The sequence below is a fragment of the Micromys minutus genome, assembly GCF_963924665.1.
Source record: "Micromys minutus genome assembly, chromosome: 2".
Taxonomy (NCBI): domain Eukaryota; kingdom Metazoa; phylum Chordata; class Mammalia; order Rodentia; family Muridae; genus Micromys; species Micromys minutus.
In genome coordinates this window covers 17214970-17241254 of record NC_137971.1, presented here as the reverse complement: position 1 = coordinate 17241254, position 26285 = coordinate 17214970, and the positions used below count along the sequence as shown (strand labels likewise).

Below are 26285 nucleotides of genomic sequence, written 5' to 3'. Positions count from 1 at the left end.
ATATGTAACCCCTTCATTCTCAGAAAGAGGCACAGTGTCCCGCTTTATATCCTTCTCCTGGGACTGTAAGATGCTTCCTAGAAGTGCTGACTCTGCCCTAGTGCTTCAAAAAGAGCTGTGAGAAAAGAAAAACAGAAAACAAAGAGTTTTATAGGTCTTGTCCTCCCCCTTCCTTCCCCAGTTCATATGATAGTCTTTAAACAGGGCCAGCAGGAGGGCTCAGCCGAAAAGGACCCTTGCTGCTGAGTCTCATGACTGAGTTTGTTACCCTGGAACCCACATTGGAAAAGAAAATATCTGACCTCCACCCACATGCTATGCCACACCCACCCACAGACACACAAATAAATAAAGACAATGTCAAGTAAGAAGATATTATCTGACTTCCTCGGATCCTGGTTCTATCAAAAACCCTTCAATGACATCAGTGAGAAGAGTAAACTTGCAACCATAATCTTTTTTTCTTCTTATTTTATTAATCTTTTAAAAGATAACATACAAAGTGGTAGGTTTTGTCATGCATCTTCATATACATGAGTCATTATACTTTGTATTTAACAACTAAAGGAAGCATTAAATTCTCTTTCCCATGCTTCTGAGCCTTTGTACATACATATTCAGGAAAGACAAAAGAACATTGCCCAGGAGGCAATGAGGTTGTCCATCCTCTATTAAATCTGTAGCCCAGAATGAAGTTTGAGCTAAATGCAAAGTCCACTCCCACACCAGTGTTGTTCTCTGAGCTGGTGCTGATGTCAAGGTCTAGAAACCCCCAGCTCCACATTTAACCAGCCAGCATGTAGCTGGGAGGTGGAACCTGAGCCCAAACCAGGACAGCAAACTCTTACAGGATCTTGACCTAGTAGGTTGAACACCTGTGATGTGTGTCTCAGTGTTGAGCCTGAGATTGCAGAGAAGTCTCCCAGGTGTTCCCGAGTGTGGCCTAGGAAGCACAATCCATCTCTGTTCTCTGCCCCATTTTTGAGACAGGGTCTCACTGTGTAGCCAGACTGGCCAGAACTTGCTATATAGACCAGAAGGCACAAAGGTCTGTCTGCCTCTGACTGTGGACCACTGTGCCAGACCCATATTCTATATCTTGAGTTTGATTGCCAAGAAATCCTGGAGCCCATGGTAAGGGAGCCTGGCTTTCTAGAGGAGCCTCATATGAGCTCAGATACACAGAGAGATGCAGGGGGCAGGGGAGACGGACAGAACGAGCCTTCCATTTGTTTAGCAGAGTAGACATTTAATGTAGGAAGAACTGATCCTCCTGAAGACTGGAGTTTCTTGCTCCAGGGTGTCTCCACACAGAGGCCAGTTCACTCATTAACATCCTATGGCAGAATGGCTACCAGGTAGGTATCAAACCCTCTCCTCTTCCCCTGCTTAGATGAGTAATTTCAGATCAAACCTGTGCTGTAGGAGTTAAGGACCAAGTTGATTGTTTCATATGCCTTCATCCTGTAGATCAGTTTCATTTGGGTCCTGGGAAGGGATCCTAAGAAGGATCAGATAAGACAGAGTTTTGTGTAGACCAGTGCATCAGGAGTAACAAGAGGAAAGGACAAGAAGTCTTGGGCAGTCCACCCCATGAGTGATGGCCAACACCATTCCTGTCTGGAAACAGAAGAGGAGAGAGGAAAGAAAGAGGTGCTTTGGAACGGTTGTGATCTCTAGAAACCACCTGATTTGATTCATAAAGTTGACTCACAATTGAGCCACTAGAATCCTGTCCTGCCTTTGCCTGAGGTCTCTGGCCAAACACTGGCACCTGGGGGCCCAGGCAGGATCAAGTCTCCTAGCAGATGCCCTCACAGGAACACCCTGGCCTCTGAATGTCTACCCGAGTGCTCTCCTGTGGTTGAACAGGCTACATGAGACCAACGGAAAGCAGAGCACAAGCTGGGCTTTAGCAGATTTGTCAGCTTGAGGCGGGCCCCTCGGAGAGAATGCTGTGTGTGCAATCTCTAAGGGCACTGGCTGTGCTGGTCGCTGCCATCTGAGTTCCTGATGAGATGATGGCATATCCTCTCCAGAGACCTTCAGTGAAATTCATTTTATTTTGTCTCTCTGGAGGATGACTCCATAAACAGAATCCCTGTGCTTTCCAAAGCAGGGTTTATTTTTGCCAAGAGATGTGCTATTGTGAGGAACCAGGAACAGCCGGTCTCACCCACTTTGCTCTGTCTCTCTTTTGTGTTTATCTTCCCTTCCCACTCACATGCCCTTCCCCCCTCCCACCCCTGACCCCTTAGTGCCCGTCTCTGTGTCTCGTACCTTCGCCTACAGCAGAGGGGACTCTCTGGCAGGCTCCCCAGGTAAACATGCATGAGTATCTCGGTCTCTGTAGATCCAGTTGGGTTAGCAGGAAGCATTTGGCCCTTTCACTGTCTTGCATGAGAACTGGTCTCTGCCCGCAGGCATGTCGATGACTAAGACATAAAGCATTGTACAAATAACACTCATTTGCATAGCATCAGTTAGAAGTTTTCCTGACAGGAAATTATATATACATCCATATATATATACATCTGTGTACATGTGTGGAATTATGGTTGAGGTGAGAAGTCATATAAGTTCTCCCGCATAATTTGACTCCGGAGTGGAGAAATAGAAAGCACAGCAGAAGAGCCAAGGAAATGATGGAACACTGTCCGACCTTCCTGCAACCTCTTTTTCTTCAACCTTCGCTTCCCCACAGTTAGCTCCTAACCCATTCCCCTCTTGGTAATCTACTGAGTAATGGTTGCCCTTCTGCACATACAAAGGTATGTAAAAGTGCCCAAATAGCTTTTCATTAGGTAGAACTCCTCGTGTTAATGAAATAAGACTTGATGGTTTTCCTTTTAAACCTAGTGAAACCTATTAGAGCACTCAGTAATCCAAAGACTGCAATGGGTACAGTAAAGCTGAATAATTAAATAGCTGTTTACGTTGTTTCTATCTTTAGAAGTTGATCTCTTAGTACCATGGAGTGAAGACCAAAGAAGGAATTTATTAGATAAATTTCCCTACAGTTAAAAAAAAAAAATCTGTTCTCCCCTCCCTTTCTCTCTCTCTCCCTGCTTTCCTCTCCCTTCCTCCTTCTTTCCCTCCCCCTACCTTCTTCCTCTCTCCCCACGTGTTCCTGCTGGCCTCTTCCCTTCTTTCTGTCCTTCTCTATCCCCTTTCTTTCTCTGCCTCTACCCTCTTCCTGAGACCATCTTCTCAGGTCCCAAATAAACTTCCTTTTATACTAGGGGGAAAAAGTCTATTCCCTGTGGTTGCTTCATCTATTCCCTCCCTAAACCCACTGTATCCTCAGTGACCCAGAGCCCCATTATGTGTGGTCAGTTGACCTTCTGCACTGGAAAGACCGTGTCCTGAGACCTCAAACCTCATATTCATAACCTCAAACACAGTTATTTTAACTTGCCTCCCAAATCCCATTTGTCCATCAAAATCCATCTGGTTCCCATGTTTATCTGTTCAAGACAACTTAACCACCTTCTCAAATTTCACCAAAGTTTTCTGTCTCCATGGATGGTAATTTTCCACTAAGAAATAAAGCTCTTCTTGCTTTGTGAGAATTCATGCCTTCCCAATGGCTACAGGCTAGAACAGTCAACGTGAAATGCCAATCTGGTATCCACACCAGCTAAGCGGTCTAACCCCCACATGCCAGCAAAATTAGAAATGACCACATCATGGACCTTCAAATCTTGGCAAATGCCAAGACTGTAGTGCAAATGAGCTGTAGAGAGGGGAGGTGCATAGTTTTACAAGATTTTAAACCAGAAAAGTCAATGCAGGCTTATATTTTTCTTTTTAATTAACCCTTAACTAGCCAGTTAGTTATGATTTCTCAATGTAGAAAACAGTGGTAGTTCGCAGTATTTATTATGAAAAGTGTCTTTGACCCAACACCAAAGAATAAACAGACTCGCTGTGTAGCCCTTCTCCCACCAGGGACAGACACTTCCCCCTACTCTAGCTGATGTGTACCCCAGGGAGTTCATGCAACCTTCTCCCAATTCTCCATGACTGTAGATGTTTAATCCAATGGGAAACTACTAAACAAAACAAGTTGAGAACAAAACCATCCTTTCCCCAGTCTTGGTTCAGCTTTGCAGAGTGGACCAGTCATGGGTGCACCAAGCCAATGCTTTCTCTTTCTGCTCTTTCCACCAATTTTGCTTCTGGGCTCTATCTTTGGAAAACTGTTAACCTCCATGACCCTAACCCTAACCCTAACCCTAACCCAGATGTCCCAAGCTGAGTTCCAAGTACCCACATGGCAGCTCAGAACCCTCTGTAACTCCAGATACTGGGGTCCAGTGCCCTCTTCTGGCCTCAGTGGATACTAGGAATTCTACACTGTGTGCATATAGACTTGCAGACAAAACACTTGCACACATACAAGTAAAATTTGAAAGTTAAAAAGAAGTTTCTTAAAAGAAAGAGTCATTTTATCCTTAGTCCTCACAACTGCTCTGGGAGGTGGGCAGGGATTGTCATAGGGAGGCTCACAGGCATTAAGCGAGCTGGTCCGTCATGTATGTGTCATAAGTAGGTAGAGAGATGAGAAATGCAGGTCCCTAGATGGGCTTTCTCTTGCCTGGGACAGTTACTGCATCTCTACATGTAGGCATTTTGCACCCCCTAGAGGGCAATGCCTGCCTTAGCCATGCTAATGAATATGGTGCTCACGTTTGGACCGAGTCCAAGAGTCCTTGCACCAAATATTTCAAAAATACTGAGCATGTGATTGCAAATTATCCATGCGGCATTTCTTTGAGTCTGAAGTGAGGAGTGCTTAGTGGTTCGTGGATCACCTCCAGAGAACAGCGCAATTAGCTAACTTTGCAGGTGCTTTTGTTTAAAAGTGAAACCTCTTCTTGGCCCTACTGCAGTTACCATTCCCTCTCACCAAATTCATTTCTTCGTTCTCCTGATGGAGACAATATTGACTTTCTCATGGAAATCCTAAATCCATAGAAACGCAGAGAAATAGACATTACAACCAAGGCTGTTGTCTATCCACAGTGTGCTTGGAGATCAAAGAGAATGGCATTTTCTCCCAAAGTAGAAGAGGAGTCCCTAAAAATAATCTTCCAGCTTTGTACAATGTGGCAAGTGGAAATATTCCTTGGGGTTGGCTCTTGTGCAGTAAACATTTGGGAACCATTAACACACTCCTTGAAACGTGAGCAAGTTCATCTGGGATCGTAACTGGGGCTGACTTGCAAGGTTCACGTGGGGCTTGACAGAGGGCTGGCTCTTGGCATTTGGTTGTCTGATGTTAAAAAAAAAAACTACCAAGAATGATGAATTTTAATAATCTTAGTCTGTATTCTTATAAGCCTGTGTAATTAAGCTCCACCCCTATCTAATTTGGGGAACACAGATGGCCTGTGGCAGTAACCATGACCAAAGGAAAGCCACTGCCCCCCTCATCCATCTCTGATGATCCAAAAAATGTAGATAGGCAGGCACAGAGCCCCCAGATCTTCATGCTCCAAAGGAGAGTCAAGCATTATGCTTGTGGATTTTGAGTTTTGTTCCCTGTGAAGGTTCCCTAGATAAAGGTAGGCACAAGAGAGGCAAAAGTCCCAGAGCTATGTGACAGTCTTTAAGGTGCCTGTATATTAGGATAAATTAAAGGAGAGTCTATCCAGTATCCATTACTATATAAAATATTCCTCCATCTCTTCTTCTACCTCCACATATTTTACTGCAATATATTCTCCTCCCACCCTCAGTCACTCAAAGCTGTTATCCAGGACAGACAGCTCTTGCAGGATGACCACACACTGGCCACAGTGTAGCAGACAGAGGTCTACCACAGTTCTCCAGAGCAGTTAGTGGTGCTAAGCAGAAAGCGGAGTTCGCTTCTACCCAGTCACCCGGGAGCCAGCTACAAAGTACAGTACAAGGCCAAAAGTAGGCCAGAGGCATGTTGGCCACTTGGCCCGGCTCCGGTTGGTGTCTCTGTGGTCAGCAGTGACGTGTTCTGTCGAATCTGCCGCACCACACTCAGGGTTTTCCACTTCTTTTCATCCCCCAAGCTGTGCCTCTGTGCTCTTAGGAAATGCCAAGGGGAATTAGACAACTTGAACTAGTTTGCCATGCTGCTGGGACACTCGTCTGTTACTGATTTCTTCTCGTTTTTATTAAAAGCATTTCCATCTCCCTTTCTCTGAAGCCTCAGAGTATGTGCACAATTACCAAAATGCCGAATCATCAGTGTCCTACCTATTGAGGAATGCCGGGCTCTGGGACACTGAAGCATCCATCTTGCACAGTTTTCAGATGGGCTGGGAGTTTCTTTGTCACAAAATGAAGGTTTTTTTTTTTTTTCTCACATTTGTATCTTTTGGGGTTGAGAGATCTTTGGGGTTTTATAAGTAAACATACAATGGTGTATTTACTTTTTGAAAAGTGTTAGAACATGTTTCTCCTTACAACACAACAGTGAATATACGTACATACATACATACATACATACATACATACATACATACGTGCACACATGTGTGTGTTTGACATGGGAGTCACTGAATAGAAGTAAGGTAATCTCTTTATCCTAGATGCTCATGGTGAGAGCTTTATGGATAGCGTGGTTGCCTCTGTTCCCTACAAGGAATAAAAGTGATGCAGGCAGTTGCATCTGAAGATGGGGAAAGTTCAGTAAGTGAGAGAGGTTCTAGTTCCGTCATCCTTTCCAAATAGTGTACAGAAACCTAAGATCAGGATATGGGGCAGAGGCTGTGAGCTGCAAAACCCCTGATTGGTCAGGAAGAGTGAAAGATGCAACAATGAAGCCTTCTTCCCTGAGCTATGGACTCAGTGGAAGCCGAGCCAGTTTTGCCGATCCTGGTCACTCGCCAAAGAAGCTGCCCTCCTGTAAAAGTAGCCGCTACTCACACGGTTACCCCAGAGGACAGAGCTCTGGCATTCTCAGCCAGCAGCTACCCTAAAGAGCTACAAGTAGATTTGGCCAAGGCAGGACCCATCAGTTTGTTTTCAAGGGACCAAGACCACAGTCTTATAACCCACAGCCACTGGTGCATGTGTCCCTGTGTTCTGGGTCACTGACTTGTCAGTCCTTAGTCACTCTGGACAGTCTGGTCCTTCAACGCCTGTGAACGAGCCACTTCTACAGCCTTGATTCTAGGACCTCTTGTCTCAAGCGCTGTTATTAAACAGAAGGTGGACTCTTTATGTCCCCTGGCCTCTCCTCTATGTTGCTAGGCTAGGGCCTGAGGCTTCTTGGACTGATCTCTATTCATCAACACTTCTGACATCCTGCTATCAGCCCTGGCTTCTTAGAGAAACAGCTTCCCCCAGGTGACTGTAGTTTAAAGAGGAAAGGGAACTCTAAAAACCTCCCTGTAAACAGGATTTAGATTCTATATTAAAGTCCCCTCCAGGGCTGATAGGTACAGATTTATGTATTCTGCATCTGTACCAAGTACCTGCCCCAGGTCAGGCTCTCTGGGTGTATATTGATGATGCTCAGAAAAGGCAAGGTCTCTATCCTCACTGAATTTAGAGTTAAACCTATCTAACAAGTATGTAATCGATTTTTGTGAAAAAGTACTTTTTGAAGAACTGGAAAGAGACAGTAACAATGAATGTGGGGAGGCTTCTCAGGGTACCCAGATGAGGTCTTCAGAGAAGTGAGCATCTCCAGAGACCGCTTAAGAAGGATGCCACCTTGCCAGGCAGGCCTGGGAACCAAGAGACTGGCATCTTCTCAGAGAGAGGCACTTCCATGACTGAGGATGCCCAAGGAAGCCAGAACCCAAAAAAAGAGAGGGGGGAATAAGACTAAGTCAGGAAAGTGGGGGTCAGCAGCAAGGAGTTTGGGTTTATTCATGTAGAATCAGAAATGATTTTATGGAAACAGATTTCAGTGGTCTCTTTTTATCCACACTTCCACATTTTGTGATTTACATTGATCAAGACCCATAAAAATTAAATTGAAAATTTAGGAAATAGGGAATTCACAATGTATAAACAACTTTTATTGTAGTGTATATTATAATTCTAGTTCATTAGTTAATACTTGGTGATAAATGATCTCTTACTGTATCTAGACTGTAAATTAAATTTTATCATATGTATGCGAGGAAGGGGAAATGCAATGTATATATTGGGTTTTTACTACTGGAGTGTCTGGTATCGACTTGGAGTCATGGGATTCCCCACACACACACACACACACACACACACACACACACACACACAGATAGGAAGCTGCTGTTAGAGATTAGTAAGGAGAACAGATTGTGACCCAGACAAAGCTGATGATAACTGTTCTTGAGTAGAAAGAGAGAGAAAGCAGAGCGTCCTTTGGGTTAGAGACCAGTGGCAGGTATTGATATGGTCCCAAGAGAGTAGGGAAGTCGAGGTTGATCCCAGCTTTCTGGGGGTAAATAGTTTCAAACAAGTAAGTGGCATTTGCAGAAATGACTAAAGGTAAAAGTGGGACCCTCGGTTCTATAATCATATGAAAGTGGCTCTAGAGAGAACGTGATCCAACCTCTGTTTAATATTTTCGCTGCGTGGTTTACCAAGCTGTGATGGCGTGGCAATTATCAAGTCATCAGACTCTGTGACATACTCCAGCAGGTGCTAATCAGACATTTTGATTAACATTAGCATCATCTCAAGGGACAGAATTAAACCCCTAAGTTTCTACCCTGATAGAACTTTGAAGACTTCAAGTCTTCACTTGAGCTGAGGTAAATCTGAGTGCTGAGAAGCCAGTGGCCTCCTTAGTGTCTTCGGAAGACATGCGGAAGGCATCAGTTGGGAAAGGGGCTAAGAAGGACTTTGCATTTTCTTGTTGAGACAATGCTTAGGGTTACCTGTAGCTTTTCCTCACGCCTACTGGTCCTGGGGAAGACAGATAGATCACTGTCCATTTTAAAACCAAATGGCATAGTCTTTACTGAATTTAAAGATGCTGTGGAGACTTGTGTCTTTGGCTAAAAGTCTGTGGGTTGTTTCAGATTCTGTTTATGCCTATGACCCACATTTTCAATGACCTACATTTTCAATGACCCACATTTTCAAGGACCACTCTCCTCAGTGATCCCCCCTCTGGATAGAGCAAGACATTCATAATGATCAAGGGGCTGTGCCCACCCTGAGCCCATGCTCTTCCTGCTACATATCTCAGACATACAGAGTTCTAGAGTTCCACAACCAAACATCCCTGAAAATTACTGAGTCTGGGAACCCTAAGACCAGAGCCTGGCTCCCATACAACCCTGTTTCTGCTACAAAACTCAAGGAGTTGGGCCTTGCTTTACAGGTTGGTATAAACAGGTGTAAAAGGCAAGGATAAAAAACATTTTAACTGCATGTGAACATTCTATACAACCTATAACTGTTGACCCTTATGGCTCATGGACACATAGCCTGCCATTGGCTAAGGCAGGCCATGTTAGCCCCACTCAAATATGGCTGTGGTGAAATGTCAGGTAATATGAAGATCAACCTAGAGCCTTGGCCTTTTTGTCATCGCACTGTGTTCAGTACCTTGCCCCAGTAAGAAGCACCATACACACGTCACTATTCTTGTTTATTTGGGGGGGTCTTCCTACACCTAATTTAAAGGCAAGAGCCAGGATGGCCTTCTACTTCTGCCCCCACCCTATCTAGGGAAATGGAGCACTCTGGCTTCCTCCCCAGACCGGGCCATACGTCACAGGAGGCAACACCAACAAGCCACCCCTTTCTTGGGCTCTAGTGGGGTGTGGGCCCCTATTTTTACAATGCCATAGCTGGCTGCCAGGTAGCTCAATGGGACCTCGGTAAACAGCACCTTTCTCTCTCTTCCTCCTTCCTCTCATCCTTCCTCTCTTTTTCCCACCCGCCATTCCTTGGCTCCTCTCTCGCTCCCCTCCCTCTTCCTCACCATCTGCAGTAAACCGGTCCCCTTCTCGCTGCAGCGGGTTGAATCGCTCCGAGTCTCCAAACCGTGAGCGCAGTGACTTCGGGGGGAGCAACACGCAGCTGTACAGCAGCAGCAACAACCTCTACACACCTGACTACTCGGTGCACATTCTCAGCGATGTGCAGTTTGTGAAGGTAACTCCTCCAGAAGGGCAGTGGGCTGGACAAGTGGGACAGACCTAGGCATCATACTTATGCCATTTCCCTGTCCCATATCGTGCTGGGGACAGTTCTTCCCTGGCTGTACAAAGCCTCGCTTTTAGTAAGCTTGATTGTTGCTGCATAATGTAGTTACTGTTAATCATTTGCCACAGTCAAGATCTCTGATTCCTTTACTTTCCTTTTTTTTTAAATTGGATATTCTCTGTATTTACATTTCAGATGTTATCACCTTTCTACGAATCCCCTCTCCCCCTCCCATTGCCTCAATGAAGTTGCTCCCTCTCCCAACCTCCCTATCCAACCTTGGCACCTTGGCATTTCCCTACACTGGGAAAACGAGCCTTCGCTGGACCAAAGTCCTTTCCCCTCACTGATGCCAAAGAATGCTATCCTCTGCTGCATATGCACCGGAAGCCATGGGTCTCTCCATGTGAATTCATTGGTTGGTATTTAGTCCCTGGGAGCTGTGGTCAGTTTGGTTAGTTAATATTTTTGTTTTTCCCATGGAGTTGCAGACCCTTTCAGCTTCTTCAGTCCTTTATCTAGCTCCTTCATTGAGGTACCCGTGTACAGTCCGATTTTTAGCTGCAAGCATCCTCCTCTGTATCAGTATGATTCTGGCAGAGCCTCAGAGGGGGCATCCATATCAGGTTCTTGCCAGTAAGCACTACTTACCATCAGCAATAGTGCTTGGGTTTAGTGGCTGTATATGGGGTGGATCCCCAGGTAAGGCAGTCTTTGGATGATCTTTTCTCCAATCCCTGCTCCCCTATTTGTCCCATTATTTCCTCCCATGAGTGTTTTGTTCTCCCTTCTAAGAAGGACTGAGGCATCCACATTCTGGTCTTTCTTCTCTTTGAGCTTCATAATTTCTGTGAATTGTTTCTTGGGTATTCCGAGCTTTGGGGGCTACTATCTACTTATCAGTGAGTACATACCATGAGTGCTCTTTGTGACTGGGTTACCTCACTCAGGATGATAGCTTCAAGTTCCATCCATTTGCCTGGGAATTTCATGAAGTCATTGTTTTTAATAGCTGAGTAGTACTCCATTGTGTAAATGTACCACAGTTTCTATATCCATTCCTCTGTAGAAGGACATCTGAGTTCTTTCCATAAGGCTGCTATGAACATGGTGGAACATGTGTCCTTGTTAGATGTTGGAGCTTCTTTTGGATATGTGCCCAGGAATGGTATAGCTATGTCTTCAGGTAGTACCTAGGTACCTATATCCAATTTTCTGAGAAACTGCCAGACTGATTTCTAGAGTGGTTGTACCAGCTTACAACCCCACCAACAGTGGAGGAGTATTCCTCTTTCTTCACATCTTCAACAGCATCTGCTGGCACCTTAGTTTTTGATCTTAGCCATTCTGTCTGGTATGAGATGGAATCTCAGGTTGTTTTGATTCGCATTTCCCTGATGGCTAGGGATGTTGAACATTTCTTTAGGTGCTTCTCAGCCAATCAGTATTCCTCAGTTGAGAATTCTTTGTTTAGCTCTGTACTCCATGTTTAAAATAGGATTATTTGATTCTCTAGAGTCTACCTTTTTGAGTTCTTTGTATATCTTGAATACTATTCCTTTATCAGATGCAGGACCTTTCTCCCATCTGTTGGTTGTCATTATGTTCTTTTCAGAATGCTCTTAGCCTTCCATAAACTTTGCAATTTCATGATGTCCCATTTTTCGATTCTTGATCTTAAAACATAAGCCATTGGTGTTCTGTTCAGAAAATTTTTCCCTGTGCATATGTGTTCTATACTCTTCCCCACTTCTTGTTCTATTAGTTTCAGTGTACCTGGTTTTATGTGGAGGTCTTTGATCCACTTGGACTTAAGCTTTGTAAAGGAGATAAGAAAGAATCCATTTGCATTCTTCTGCATGCTGACTGTCAGTTGAACCAGCACCATTTGTTGAAGAGGCTGTCCTTTTAACACCCAAAGTTTTTTTAACTCCTTTATCAAAGATTAAGTGACCATAGGTGTGTGGGTTCTTTAATTCTGTTTCATTGATCTACCTGGCTGTCTCTGTACCAACAATACAGTTTTTATCACAACTGATCTGTAATACAACTTGAAGTTGGGGATGATGATTCGTTCCCCAGGATGTTTTTTTATTGATGACAGTAGATTTTGCTAGCCTGAGTTTTTTATTATTACAAATGAATTGGCAAATTGCTCTTTTTAAGTTGATGAAGAATCCAGTTAAAATTTTGATGGGGATTGCATTGAACCTGTAAACTGCTTTTGGCAAGATGGCCATTTTTACTATGTTGATCCTTCCAATCCATGAGCATAGGAGATCTTTCTACCTTTTGAAGTCTTCTTCAATTTTCTTCTTCAGAGACTTGAAGTTCTTGTCATACAAGATCCTTCACTTGCTTGTTTAGGGTCACACCAAGGTATTTTATAGTCCTTGTGACTATTATGAAAGGTGTCTATTCTCTAATTTCTTTCTCAGCATGTTTGTCCTTTGAGTAGAGGAAGGCTACTGATTTGTTTGAGTTAATTTTTTAATCCAGCCACTTTGCTGAAGTTGTTTATCAGCTGTAAAAGTTGGAGTCACTTAAGTATACTATCATATCATCTGTAAATAGTGATATTTTGACTTCTTCCTTTCCAATTTGTATCCCTTTGACCTCTTTTTGCTGTCTGATTGCTCTGGTTAATTCTTCCAGTACTATATTGAACAGGTAGGGAGAGAGTGGGCAGCCTTGTCTAGTCCCTGATTTTCAAATTTCTTCCCATTTGACATTGTCTACTGGTTTGCTGTATATTGCTTTTACTATGTTTAAGTATGGGCCTTGAATACCCCATCTTTTCAAGACTTTTAACATGAAGGGGTGTTAAATTTTGTCAAATGCTTTCTCAGCATCTAAAGATATGATCATGTGTTTTTTTTTTCTTTTGAGTTTGTTTATACAGTGGATTACGTTGATAGATTTCCATATATTGAACCATCCTTGCATCCCTGGAATGAAGACTACTTGATCATGGTGAATGATCTTTTTGATGTGTTCTTGGAAATTGTTTGCAAGAATCTTATTGAGGGCTAGAGAGATGGCTCAGAGGTTAAGAGCATTGACTGCTCTTCCAGAGGTTCTGAGTTTAATTCCCAGAAACCACATGGTGACTCACAACCATCTATAATGAGGTCAGGTGCCCCCTTCTAGTGTGTAGGCATACATGCAGGAAGGACATTGTATACATAATGAATAAGTCTTAAAAAAAAGAATTTTGAGTATCTTTGCATCAATGTTCATGAGGGAAATTGGTCTGAATTTCTTTATAGGGTTTTTGTGTGGTTTAGGAATGAGAGTAATTGTGGCTTCAAAGAATGAGTTGAGTAGTATTTCCTGCTTCTATTTTGTGGAATAATTTGGAGAGTATTGGTATTAGGTCTTCTATGAAAATCTGATAGAATTCAACACTAAACCCATCTTGTCCTGGGCTTTTTTTTTTTTTTTTTTTTTTTTTTTTTTTTTTTTTTTTTTTTTTTGGTTGGGAGACTTTTGATGACTGCTACTATTTCTTTAGGGGTTATGGGACTGTTTAGATGGTTTATCTGCTCCTGATTTAAATTTGGTACTTGGTATCTGTCTAGAAAATTGTCCCTTTCCGCCAGATTTTCCAGTTTTATTGAGTATGGGCTTTTGTAGCAGGATCTGATGATTTCTTGAATTTCTTCAGTTTCTGTTGTTCTGTTTCCCCTTTCATTTCTGATTTTGTTAATTTGGATTCTCTCTCTGGGCCCTCTAGTTAGTCTAGCTAAGGGTTTATCTAATTTGTTCAAAGAACCGGCTCCTGGTTTTGTTGATTCTTTGTGTAGTTCTTTTTATTTCTATTTGGTTGATGATTTCAGCTCTGAGTTTATTTCCTGCTGTCTACTCCTCTTGGATGTATTTGACTCTTTTGAGCTTTTAGGTGTGCTGTCAAGCTGCTAGTTTTTTTTTTTTTTTTTTTTTTTTGGAGGTACGCAGAGCTATGAGTTTTCTTATTACTGCTTTCATTGTGTCCTATGAGTTTGGTAAGTATGTCTTCATTCTCATTAAATTCTAAAAAAAAAAAAATCCTTGATTTCTTTGTTTCTTTTTTAACCAAGCTATCGTTGAGTAGAGCATTGTTAAGCTTCCATGTGTATGTGGACTTTTTGTTGATTTTGTTGTTATTGAAGCCTACTCTTAGTCCATGGTGATCTGATAGGATGCATGTAAATATTCCCATCTTCTTGTATCTGTTTCAGCCTGTTTTGTGACAGACTATATGGTCAATTCTGGAGAAGGTGCTGTGAGGTGCTAAGAAGAAGCTATATTCTTTTGTTTTAGGATAGAATGTTCTATAGATATCTGTTAAATCCATTTGGTTCATAACTTCTGTCAGTTTTACTGTGTTTCTGTTCTGTTTCTGCTTCCACAATCTGTCCATGTATGAGAGTGGGGTGTTGAAATCACCCACTATTATTGTGTATGGTGCAATATATGCTTTGAGCTTTAGTAGAGTTTCTTTTATGAATGTGGGTGCCCTTGTATATGGAGCATAGATGTTCAGGATTGAAAGTTCATCGTGATAGATTTTTTCCTTTGATGAGTAAAAAGTGTCTTTCCTTATCTTTTTTTTTTTTTTCTGGTGACTTTTGGTTGAAAATTTATTTTATTCGATATTAAGCTGGATACTCGAGCTTGTTTCTTAGGACCATTTACTTGGAAAGTTTTTTCTCAACCGTTTACTCTGAGGTAGTGTCTGTCTTTGTTGCTGAGATGAGCTTCATGTATGCAGCAAAATGCTGGATCCTGTTTATGTATCCAGCCTGATACTCCACGTCTTTTTTGGGGGGAATTGAACCTGTTGATGTTAAGAGATATTAAGGAATAATGATTGTCGTTTCCTGTTATTTTTGTTGTTAGAGGTAGAATTATGTTTGTGTGCCTTTCTTTTTCTGGTTTTGTTGCAAGAGGATTGTTTTCTTGCTTTTCCTAGGATGTAGTTTCCCTCCTTGTGCTGGAGTTTTCCATCTATTATCCTTTATAGGCCTGGATCTGGGGACAGATTCTGTGTAAATTTGGTTTTGTCATGAAATATTTTGGTTTCTCCCTCTATACTAACTGAGAGTTTTGCTGGATATAGTCACCTGGACTGGCATTTGTGTTCTCTTAGTGTCTGTATGACATCTATCCATGATCTTCTAGCTTTTATAGTTTCTGTTGAGACGTCAGGTGTAATTCTGATTGGTCTGCCTTTATATGTTGTTACTTGTCCTTTTTCCCTTACTGCTTTTAGTATACTTACTTTATTTTGAACATTTGGTGTTTTGACTATTACGTGTCGGGAGAAATTTCTTTTCTGATCGAATCAGTTTGGAGTTCTGTAGACTCCTCGTATGTTCATGGTTATCTCACTGTTTAGGTTAGGGATGTTTTCTTCTAATTGTTGACAATATTTACGGCCTTTTAGTTGGGAGTCTTCACTCTCTTCTACATCTATTATCTTAGGTTTGCTCTTCTCATTGAGTCCTAGATTTCCTGGATGTTTGGAGTTAGGAGCTTTTTAATTACATTTTCTCTGACTGTTGTGTCAATGCTTTCTATGGTTTCTTCTGCTTCTGAGATTCTCTCTTCCATCTCTTGTATTCTTTTGGTGATGCTTGAGCCCATGACTCCTGACCTCTTTTCTAGGTTTTCTATCCCCAGAGTTGTCTCTCTTTGTGTTTTCTTTATTTTTTCCATTTCTGTTTTAGATCCTGGATGGTTTTGTTCAATTTCTTTATCTGTTTGCTTGTGTTTTCCTGTGTTTCTCTAAGGGCCTATACTAGTTTTTCTGTGTTCTCTTGTATTTATTTAAGGGAGTTATTTATGCACTTCTTGAGGCCCTTTGTCATCAGCATAAGGTATGATTTTAAGTCCAAACCTTGTTTTTTTTTTTTTTTTTTTTTTGATGTGTTGAGACATACACTACTTGCTGTGGTAGGAGAGCTGGTTCTGATGTTGCCAGGTTGTCTTGGTTTCTGTTGCTTAGATTCTTGCGCTTGCCTCTTGCCATCTTCCTATCTTTGATGTTAGTTGATCTTGTTGTCTCTGAATGGAGCTTGTCTTTCCTGTGCGTCTGTGGGTTGTGTACAGGGAGATTGGTCCTGGGTGTCCAGCTCTCTATGGGCAGGCTGTGAGTCCCAATGGTGATGGGTCAGCTCTAGCTCTGGGTGCAGATGGAAGCAGTAGCACTATACCTGCGCCCTGAGAGTCCCGGAGGTCTCTCCAAGATAATCAGTGGAGAGACAGTGTGGGCTCACCCATGGGCTCAGTAGGGAGAGCGCTCCTGTGTCTCCTCTGGGTGCTCAGTTTTCAGTGGGCAGGCCTCGAGTTCTGATGGCAGTGTGCCTGCTCCACCTGTCCTTTACTCTCCTGTGGAGACACTAATGCACAAATTAAAGGGATAGGAACTTGTCTGAGATGCGTTTCTAACAGAACTGTCTCTTTTGGACCCCTGACATTGGCATCAGGGTGATTTCATCGTTTCAGTTGGCAAACAATAAATAAACCAAGCATACAAAACACCATGATGATCTTCTATGATAGTACAGTGACTTCTATATGATGGAATTTCTAAACCATGATATTAAAGTGTGTCACTGAAGAACCACTCTAAAGGTGCATTGTGGACAGATGTAGCCACCTCAGTGGCCTGCACTTAAGGAAGACTGCCTCTTCTCTTTCCTTAGTGTTGCAATACACCAGAGCCTTTTAAATTTTCTCCCTTTCTCTTACCCTACTGGATTCTATTTTATTTTCTGACATCCAGCAAACCATTATAAACTTGGCCTTGAGACCTTAGCTAGAGTCCCACTTAGCCCAGTCCAACAAAACATCCAGTGAATATACACTTGGTAACTGCACCAGACACTAAAATTATGCGGTGGCAGAGAGTCATTTCTTCCTGCCTAGAACACTGATAACTTCCGGCGTGTGCTGGCTGCATTAGCACTGACGTCTTTTAGGCTGGAAGTCACGGATACTCTGAAGATACTTTTAGTGATGGTCAGCCAATAAAAGTAGCCATGAAAAAAGAAGGAAGGAAGAAAGGATGGAAGGGATGGAGGGAAGAAGGAAAGAAACCATTGAACATTAGCAGCAGGAGCAGAACTTGCCAAATGAGGCAGGATGAGGCTACAGGATGGAGACCATCCCGCAAGGAGCTTTACTGTCCTTTATAAGTCACTCTGAGGTAGGTGCTACTGTCACCCCCTCCCTTGTGCAAATGAATCTGGGGTTTGACTATAAGATCATCTGGCTGAAAACTTGAAGTCAAGCTGCAGAGTTGACACTTCTGTCTGCTTCTGAAGCCCGAGACTTGGGACATCAGGGAGAGCTGTAGAAAGTTAACCCAGGTAGAAGCAACCATGGAATAGCTGAGCACTACTCACAGGTATGACTGAATATCCAGCAAGTCCGAGGGCAGAGAGGCTAACCTGAGAAAACCACAGCCCACGACTTCCAGCTAATGCAGACCTTCCTCAGAGGTGGGGGTAGCAAGAACGCAGGATGGCATTACTGACGTGCGAGCTCTGCTGCTTTGTAGTACTGGGCTCGTAACTTTAGGACACAGGTTGTCAGCTGTCTGCTTTGAGCTTGGCACTGATAAGACACTGTGACTGCTGCTTTTCTAGAGGTTACATGGCCATAGCAGGGTGAGGGAGACAGGTAAGCACACAGGTGAGTTCAAGTGCTAGTGACTGAACCATGGCATGAACCGATTGGGCAGAGGAGACTGGGCTACCTTTGAAGTGGCCATCAGAGCAGTGGTGTGTGTGTGTGTGTGTGTGAGTGTGTGTGTGTGTATGTGTGTGTGTGTATCTGTGTGTGTCTGTGTGTGTCTCTGTGTGTGTGTGTCTGTGTGTGTGTGTCTGTGTGTGTGTGCGTGTGTGTGTGTCTGTGTGTGTGTCTGTGTGTGTGTGTGTCTGTGTCTGTGTGTGTGTCTGTGTGTGTCTGTGTGTGTCTGTGTGTGTGTGTCTCTGTGTGTGTGTGCGTGTGTGTGTGTCTGTGTGTGTATGTGTGTGTCTGTGTGTGTGTCTGTGTGTGTATGTGTGTGTGTCTGTGTGTGTCTGTGTGTGTGTGTCTCTGTGTGTGTGTGTCTGTGTGTGTGTATCTGTATGTGTGTCTGTGTGTGTGTCTGTGTGTGTGTGTGTGTGTCTGTGTGTGTCTGTGTGTGTGTGTGTGTGTGTGTGTGTGTGTGTGTGTCAGGGATCTGAGCCCTGGCCTGTGACAAGCAGAGGCTAGTACTGGTGTGAGCATCAGAAGCAGAGCCCCAGGCCCTCTGGGGAAGCATATGGAATTTAGATTCTATTTTTAGTGCTTTTCCCCAGCAATGGGAGAAAAAAGCATTAAGTAGAACTAAAAGTTTTCTGAAGCCTTGGCTTTAAAGAGAGTTTGACTAATGCTTTAATTGGCCACCCTTCTCAACTTTAAAACTTTTTAGATGAGGGAAAAGGAGGTTCCTCCTTTCTTCCCCCCTTGGGCCTTCCTGTTCACCTAAGTCAATTCAGGCTGCTGTCACAAATTTGCACAGAATGTATAGCTTACACTGCTGTAGCCTGGGAAGAGTCAAGGGGCCAGTAGATCCAGTGTGTGCTGGGGGCCCGACTTCCTCACCAACCTTGGGTCCTCAGATGTTAGAGAGCAGAGAAAGGGAGCAAGCCCACATAGAAGAAAAGTCATAGGGTCCTGAGCCCCTCCGAAGACCTCTTCCTGCATGCCTTCTCCTCCAGGACTAGGTGTCAGTACGTAGTGTGTAGATTTTGTGGTTCACATGGCACCATTTATGGCAGAATTAAAATTTAAAAATTTGGTTTGGAGCTGTAGGGTGAAAAGTCAACGAGACTCTTTAACCATCAGGCTTAAATAGCATCTATGGGGCTGAGGGCTGAGGGGGTACCCTTTGTCTTGAATAGGCGGGATAAGACAGTCAGACCTGGATTTGGCAGCTCCTCGGGGGACTGAGAGGAGAGCCTCTGAGAGAGGACATTTGTAACATTTCCCTAAGTCCCCATCCCTGGAGCTAGGGAAAGGGGCGTTCCACAAACGACATGGAAAACTCTTTCCCATCCTGAGACAGTGGTGATTGAAACCGGAACCCAAGGACAGATCTCAGGAGAACGGAGCAGTACACGTTCTTTTTGTCTCACCGGAAGGTCATGTTCTGGTCCAAGCTGCTGGAAAACACCAAACATGGTCCTTTTTTCCCCACCTAAATATTTTTAAATTGAGAAGGATGACCTATTAAAGCACTAGTCAAACTCTCTTTAAACCTGTAGCTTCAGAAAACGTTTTAGTCCTACCAAGGGGCACTTTTCAAATTCAAGAAATGTGTTAGGGTTTTGTTTACTCCTTTGCTGTGTAGTGTACTATTTTTCTTAAACCATATGCTAAAAATCACTTCATCCCAATTCAGGAGATGCTTGGGGCCCTTGCTGTAGCAACTCCCCCATATTTCCTTTCTCCCTTCCTCCCTTCTTCTCTCACCCTCCCTCTCTCTGTAATGCTAAGGATTGAATCTGGGGCCTCAGACACCCTGGGCAAGTGCTCTACCACTGAGCAAGTCTCTGGGGACACTGCATGAAAAAGTGCTTTCCCAGGCCCAAGCCCCAGCTGCTGGCTGTAGAAAAGGTCCTAAGTGACCTTCCTTGTCCAATAAACTATAATGTTCCCAAATTATTCCATTCAAAAGTAATATGGTTTCAAGACAAGTATAAAGTAAGCCAGAAAGGTACATCTGATGGTTTTCTGGGTAAGGTTTTAAACAAAGCCATGATTCATAGATGTTGCTACATTGTGAAGTCCCCCAAAGAATCCTTGTGAATTTATTTATTTAGTATCTGTCCTGTAGACATACTTGTTAAGCTAAGAACATTTGGCAACTACTTTATGGTATTATATAACTTTAACCTGATTCCCGTCGCCATCTAGTGGTGGAATTCCTAAATTGCAGGGTCTCGTCTTGAAGGCTAATAAGCTGTAAGTGGAAGGCAAGAGACATCCACTAGCCTAAAGGTTAAGTTCTGGTGCACTAAGTCAAGATGCCAAAAAGGGAAATATTACCTTTTGTTAATCTCAAGATAATAATTTAGGAGATGTTTATATTATTAACTGGTCAAAATATGAAAGACAATCTAAACTCAGACTATTGCCAAGACAAAGAGAGAAAAGAAAAAAAAAATGTTGCCTTTTGAACATGCTTAGCTCCATCAGCCAATCAATGGATATTTCCTGATCATTAACAACCTACTTTGAATACTGTGTAGTACATTAAATATATTTAAATGTAAGATACAAATACGGGGCCTGGAGAGACGGCTCAGTGGTTAAGAGCACCGATTGCTCTTCCAGAGGTCCTGGTTCTGATTCCCAGCACCCACATGGTAGCTCACAACCATCTGTAACTCCAGTTCCAGAGGATCTGACTCCCTCTTCTGGCCTCCATAGGCACGTGACATACACGTGCTGCACAAACGTGCATGAAGGCAAAACACTCAAGATACATCAAATAAAGTTTCCTACTATACTCTCTGGGTTAAGGATTCTTTTGCCTTATTTGATTAGGATAGAAGACAAGTATAATTATTTTATAATTATAAAATATAATTATAAAATATAATTAATATTTTAAAGAAGACAGCTGGGGATCAATGGCTCAGTAGTTGAGACTGCCTACTGGTCTCCCAGAGGACCTGGTTCTCAGCAACCTTATGGAGTAGGTCACAACCATCGCTACTCCAGGACATTTGGCATCCTCTTAAGGTGCGCACACATGGCATACAGACACACACAGAGACACCACAAACACACATGGCAATACACAAATTCGCAGACACGAGCATGTAGATGTCTGTGCAGGTGCACACACACTAATTAAAATTTAGGAACAAATAATTCTTTAAAAAAAATAATTCTTTAAAGAACACGGCTACAGTAGAGACAGCCGCTTTCTTGGGCCTATCAAGTCTCATGTAGGAATTCTTCCTGTCCTTTTTGAAACGTGACTTCAGACTTCTCCGTGAGGGAGGAAGGCTGGGGCATTGACTCTATCGGAGCTGTGGGCAGACTGTGAATCGAGACCCACATTTTCATGTTATAAAGCATGAAGCATAGTTTTCACCTGAAAACGACCAAAGCCGGTTATGAACACGGGGCTGCTGTGTCCTTTGAAGTGTTCCACAGGAGAAAGCTGACGCAGAGCGGAACTCGTGCCTCGGTTAAGTGGATCCCAGGGCCAGTGGATCCCAGGGCGCTACCATATCGGTAGCCTTTCATGGAACTCGCTAGAAACACAAATTCTGTTTTGGATCCTGTCCTAGTACATTAAAAACTTTCAGAATTGGGCCCAGAAGCCTAGATGTAGCAAGCCCTTGGAGTCTGATACTGAGGAGTGAGAATCATAGTTCTGTATGCCCCACGTCCCCTGATCTGGATATGACTTAGCCGTGTTCCCCAAAGGTTAATGAGGTCCCCAACCTAACAATATTATGAGGTGGCTCTTCCGGAGGCGGAACCTAGTGAAAAGTCAGTTGGTTTGGGGGAGCACCACCCTCGAAGGGGATTAATATATTTTTCCTAGGGCTGGACTGGTTTTCATGGAATCAGGTTGTTGTCTAGCAAGGCTGGCCTGTGTGCTTAGCCCCTGGCTACAGTCAGTTTGCTCCCTTTACATGTCTCTCACCTTTGATACAACCAGGGAGGCTCTCACCAGGCACCAGCCCCATGCTGGTTACACTTTGCAGCCACCAGGAGCTTGAGCCTAATAAACCTCTTTTCTAAAACCTAAAGGACAAGGCTCAGATATTTCGCTACAGCAACCCAGAACAGGTTCATGCAGGTTCTTCCCAGTACAGTACCAAGTCTATAGCAAATAAAAGCAAATGGTGGGATTGGCCACAATTAATTATGGCTAGCAGGTAGATGATCTATTCATTGCCTTTCTGCTGCTGGGCTTAACACAGCTTGGATAGGACTCCCATTTGATGTCCTCAGGCCTCACACCAGGCGTGCCTAGCATCCCCGTGGAGCCTGTCTGCTCAAGGAAAGCTGGCTGCATGGATGGCCTGTCTGTCCCCTAAGCCTCTGCCCACATCCACTTCCTTCCAGATCACACGACAACAGTACCAGAACGCACTCACGGCCTGCCACATGGACAGCTCACCCCAGTCCCCGGATATGGAAGCCTTCACTGATGGGGACTCCACCAAGGCCCCCACCACCCGGGGCACACCCCAGACTCCAAAGGATGACCCGGCCCTCACACTCCTGAGCAACAGGACCAGCTTGCCGTGTGAGTCAGTCTGGTAGATGGGTCGGGCTGTTCTGTGACAAGAAGCAGACCCAACCTTCTCCTCCATGTCTGCTCAGCAGCCATCTTGTGCCTCAAAGAGCCCAAGGTCTCCTCCAAGACACAGAGGTAACCTACTCACTGTCGTCCATAGGCAGCCGCTCAGATGGTCTGAGAAGCCCGGGCGAGGTGGTGTACCTGAGGATGGAGGAGATGGCCTTCCCCCAGGAAGAAATGCCCAACTTTGAGGAGCACAAGACACAGCAGCAAGTCTCGCTGTCCCCTGTAGCTGTTCCTGCAACAGCAGGTCAGGGCTGTACCCAGAGCAGAACGGGAGATCACCACTCTGCGTGATACAAGTGTGGTTCAGAGCAAGCTGGCTTAGCCCTGGGTTTCCAGCTCCTGTCTATCTGTCTGTCTGTCTGTCTGTCTGTCTGTCTGTCTCTCTCTCTCTCTCTCTCTCTCTCTCTCTCTCTCTCATACACACACACACACACACACACACACACACACACACAGAGGAATGGGGGTGGATGGTGAGGGCAGAGGGCGGGTCAGGACTCACCTATCATGTATTGGGTCCGGCTAATTCATCATTCCAGAAAAACTTGGACAATGGTAGGGACATTTTCTGCCTGGATTCAGACCATAACTGTCCAATTCAGGATTTTTTTATTTTTTATTTTTAATGATAAGGTCTCTTGTAATCCGGGCTGGCCTCAAGCTTACTTTGAACAGACAGTCACCTTGAACTCCCAAGCCTCCTGCCTCTGCCTCTGCCTTCCCTTGCTAGGTTACAGGCATCTACCACCACAGTAGGGGTTTAGGAGCTGTACAATGTTAAGTAAATTATTCATTCTAAGGCTCAGTTTCCTTAGTAGGTAAGTGCTCTTGAGTAAGTGGGTAAGTATAGACAATGTAGTTATATCATAAGGCAAGTTCCAGATGACATAATATTTATCGGGCATATCAGTGTATAGTATTCCGCTCTATAAACATTAGAACTAGCCTATGATAAGAAGGCTGACGTCAGTCCTTACCCCTACTAGTAGGGTCTTCCTCTGCCTCTGAGCCACAGTCTGTGGGGGTTTCCCTGTGTCCCAACATCAGTGAGATCTGGCTTGCTTCAGAGGTAGACCCTTTAACACTCCCTCTACCTACCTACCAGGCCAGTAGTTCCTCTGAGTATTTCAGGCCTGATCTGTTCCACACCAAGTATACAGAGCAAAGATGTAGAAAGATTCCTCAGGTTGCCCAGAAAACTGGGGCATGCAAGTCCCAGGATTTGGGAAATGGTTCACCCACACCCAAAGAGCATGTTAGACATGAACTCCACATCAGGGCTTCTGGTGCAGGTCAGTTTCCAACACACCACCCTGCCTCTCCCAGGGTCAGATCTCAACTGGTGTGAAGCTTGGATCCTTTCTGGGCTCTGAGACTCTAAGAAGACACAGGCATGTGCCCTGTTATGGTTGAGCACTTGGTTTTACAGGTAGAAGAAAGTGACATCTTGTGGCCTTAGACATGCTTTTAGTCTGGCACAGAAATTAGGTAGAACACTTAGTATTTTTCTCCCTCTCCTGCCAGATGGTATTTGAGGAGATGTAATTATTCTGCCTTTGAGTAGACTGTTGGATTACAGGTCCCTGTGGTCTGTCTGTTCCTTTTGTGGCAGTAAAATGTCATTTGCCAACTAATAACACCTTTCAGGAGTCTGTCTGTGTCTGTCTGTCTGTCTGTCTGTCTCTCTCTCTCTCTCTCTCTCTCTCTCTCTCTCTCTCTCTTTCTCTCAATTTGATACTGTCACTCACAGAGGTTCCACCCTTCAATCCTGTCACTCAAAGAAAGGCCCCACCCTTCAGTCCTGTTATTCACAGAAAAGCCCCACCCTTCAATTCTGTTACTCTCAAAAAGGCACCCTTAAACCCTGTCACTCACAGAGGTCCCACCCTTCAACCCTGTCATTCACAGAAAGGCCTCACCCTTTCAGTCCTGTTATTCACAGAAAGGCCCCCTTCAGAACCTTCCAGCTGACATTTAGGTTGGAGACCTGAGTGTGCTCTCCTTTCGGCTTCAGACACTGAATGCTGTAACATCCGCCTGGATCCAGAGGCCAGCCCCTGCAGCAGTGACTCCGAGGAATCCATGGGCAAGAAGCTGCTAAGAACCTTGAGTGAGTATCTTCTCTCCCAGTATCTCCTCATCAAGCAGTAGAAATAGCATGTAAGCTGGTCTTCTCAGGGGGGAAGGCTTGCAAACTCTTACAAGACACGACTCTGGAAATCCACAGCAAGGCCTGCGCCAGCGCCAGCCCTGTGATACTGCTCAAATCTGTCCAGTCATATTGATGATCCCCTAGGACAGGAGTCTACAGACATGTCTTGAAATCAAAATCTGACCTCCCTCACCTATTTTTATAGGTAGGGACCTTAAGGTCATAGGTCATTTGTCATATGTAGCCACAGTAGCAAGGTCGAACAACTGTAACAAAGACTTTAGAGCCCGCAAACCCCGCAATATTCACTATATAGTCCTTCAGGGGAAAAAACAAACCCCGTGTCTAGGAGGCTCCAAGAAAGGAAAGTGAAGGGCTGGGAGGTGTCTCCGTGAGTAAGAGTGCTTGGGTGCTTGGTGCCAAGCCTGAGGGCCTGAGTTTAAGCTCCAGGACTCACGTGTTTAGAGAAAACTGACCTCATTTATACACCATGGCACCTACACAACCACACACATACATACACACATGTGCAAATGCACAGACATGAAATAATTATTCTTTAAATTATTTTTTAAGAAAGAGAGCAGTATCCTCCTGAAACAGAGAGCAATGGCAGTGGGAGCAGGATAAAGTTTCAGTTTCTGAAAACTCCCAAGAGCTGGAACCAAGTCTGTCTTTGAGGGCATTCTGTGGTCACCATCACCGGACGGAACAAGTGGGAGACGCTCTGAACCAGAACCCCTGGGAATGGCTCCCAGCTCTATCCACCAACTGAGGCCCATGGGATAGCAAAGAACTCTGTGGTGTCTGGCAGTCACTTGGGGCCTTTCAGAGAAGGGAGAGAAGGCATTTCAGGGCCTACCTCAATCCCTTCTGTGCATCCTTTACCAAAGGCTAGTGCCAGGGATTGTGGCTTTTCAGAATCGTTCCCCTTATGGGAAAGCGCTTCAAGGTGTAAATGTGCTGACGTCAGCACCATGCAGGTTCCATTGCATCAGTTCCAAAGCAGGGCTATGTCTCCCCTCCTGCATCTGTGTGGAAGAGTCCTCAGGCTGCTGACAGTACATGAATATCCTCCCTAGCCACAGCTGGATGCTGACAACCTGTTTTTCAGGTGGCCGGAAAAGAAAGAAGTCAGCAGACGGAGAGAGAGCCTCTGAGGAAAACTCCAATTTAACACCCCTGATCACATGATGAGGTCTTTCCTCATTGGCTGTGAGACTCCGAGGCTTTGGGGTGAAGACCTACCCTCCCGCCACCCGCTTCGCCCCAAGGCCTCCCTTCGGTGACAGAACATTCTGCCCTTCACCCTTCACCTCACAGTCAGTTTGGCAAGCTTTACCAGTTGCCTCCAGCCTGACACAGAAGGAGAGACCCGTAATGGAAGATGCTAGAAATGGTCTTGTCTGTAGCATAGTCTAGAACTGGCCAGAGGGTGACTCCAAGCTGACATTCTGAGGCTCCCAATAATACTCTTTATTCTTTGGTGTCCCTGGGCCACAGGAGACCCATGTCCTGGAACTCACCATTCTTCCTTCCAGGACAAAATAATCCTTTCTATCATAGTTCATGCTCAGCATTAGCTCAGACAGTGATGTGGGCAGAGAGGTGAACTGGAGTCTAGAGGAACCAGTGTGGAAATCAGCT

General features: G+C 44.3%; 1 protein-coding gene across 6 annotated transcripts in view; it reads left to right on the top strand.

Moving 5' to 3' along the window:
* The window catches only part of CNNM1 (cyclin and CBS domain divalent metal cation transport mediator 1), a gene marked incomplete at both ends in the record, with an annotated part of 58515 nt that extends 32683 nt beyond the window's left edge, over positions 1–25832 (top strand). Inside the window, 6 exons of one of the 6 annotated variants that reach the window (XM_080911417.1) lie at positions 2259–2321; positions 9923–10086; positions 22243–22426; positions 22578–22714; positions 24479–24596; positions 25753–25832. In XM_080911417.1, coding sequence (XP_080767543.1) covers positions 2259–2321; positions 9923–10086; positions 22243–22426; positions 22578–22714; positions 24479–24596; positions 25753–25832 — 746 coding nt within the window. Of the gene's footprint in view, positions 1–2258; positions 2322–9922; positions 10087–22242; positions 22427–22526; positions 22740–24464; positions 24597–25752 lie in introns of all 6 variants that reach the window. The other 5 variants (XM_080911416.1, XM_080911415.1, XM_080911418.1 and 2 more) reach the window with 5 other exon arrangements.
* Positions 25833–26285: the final 453 nt, after the last annotated feature.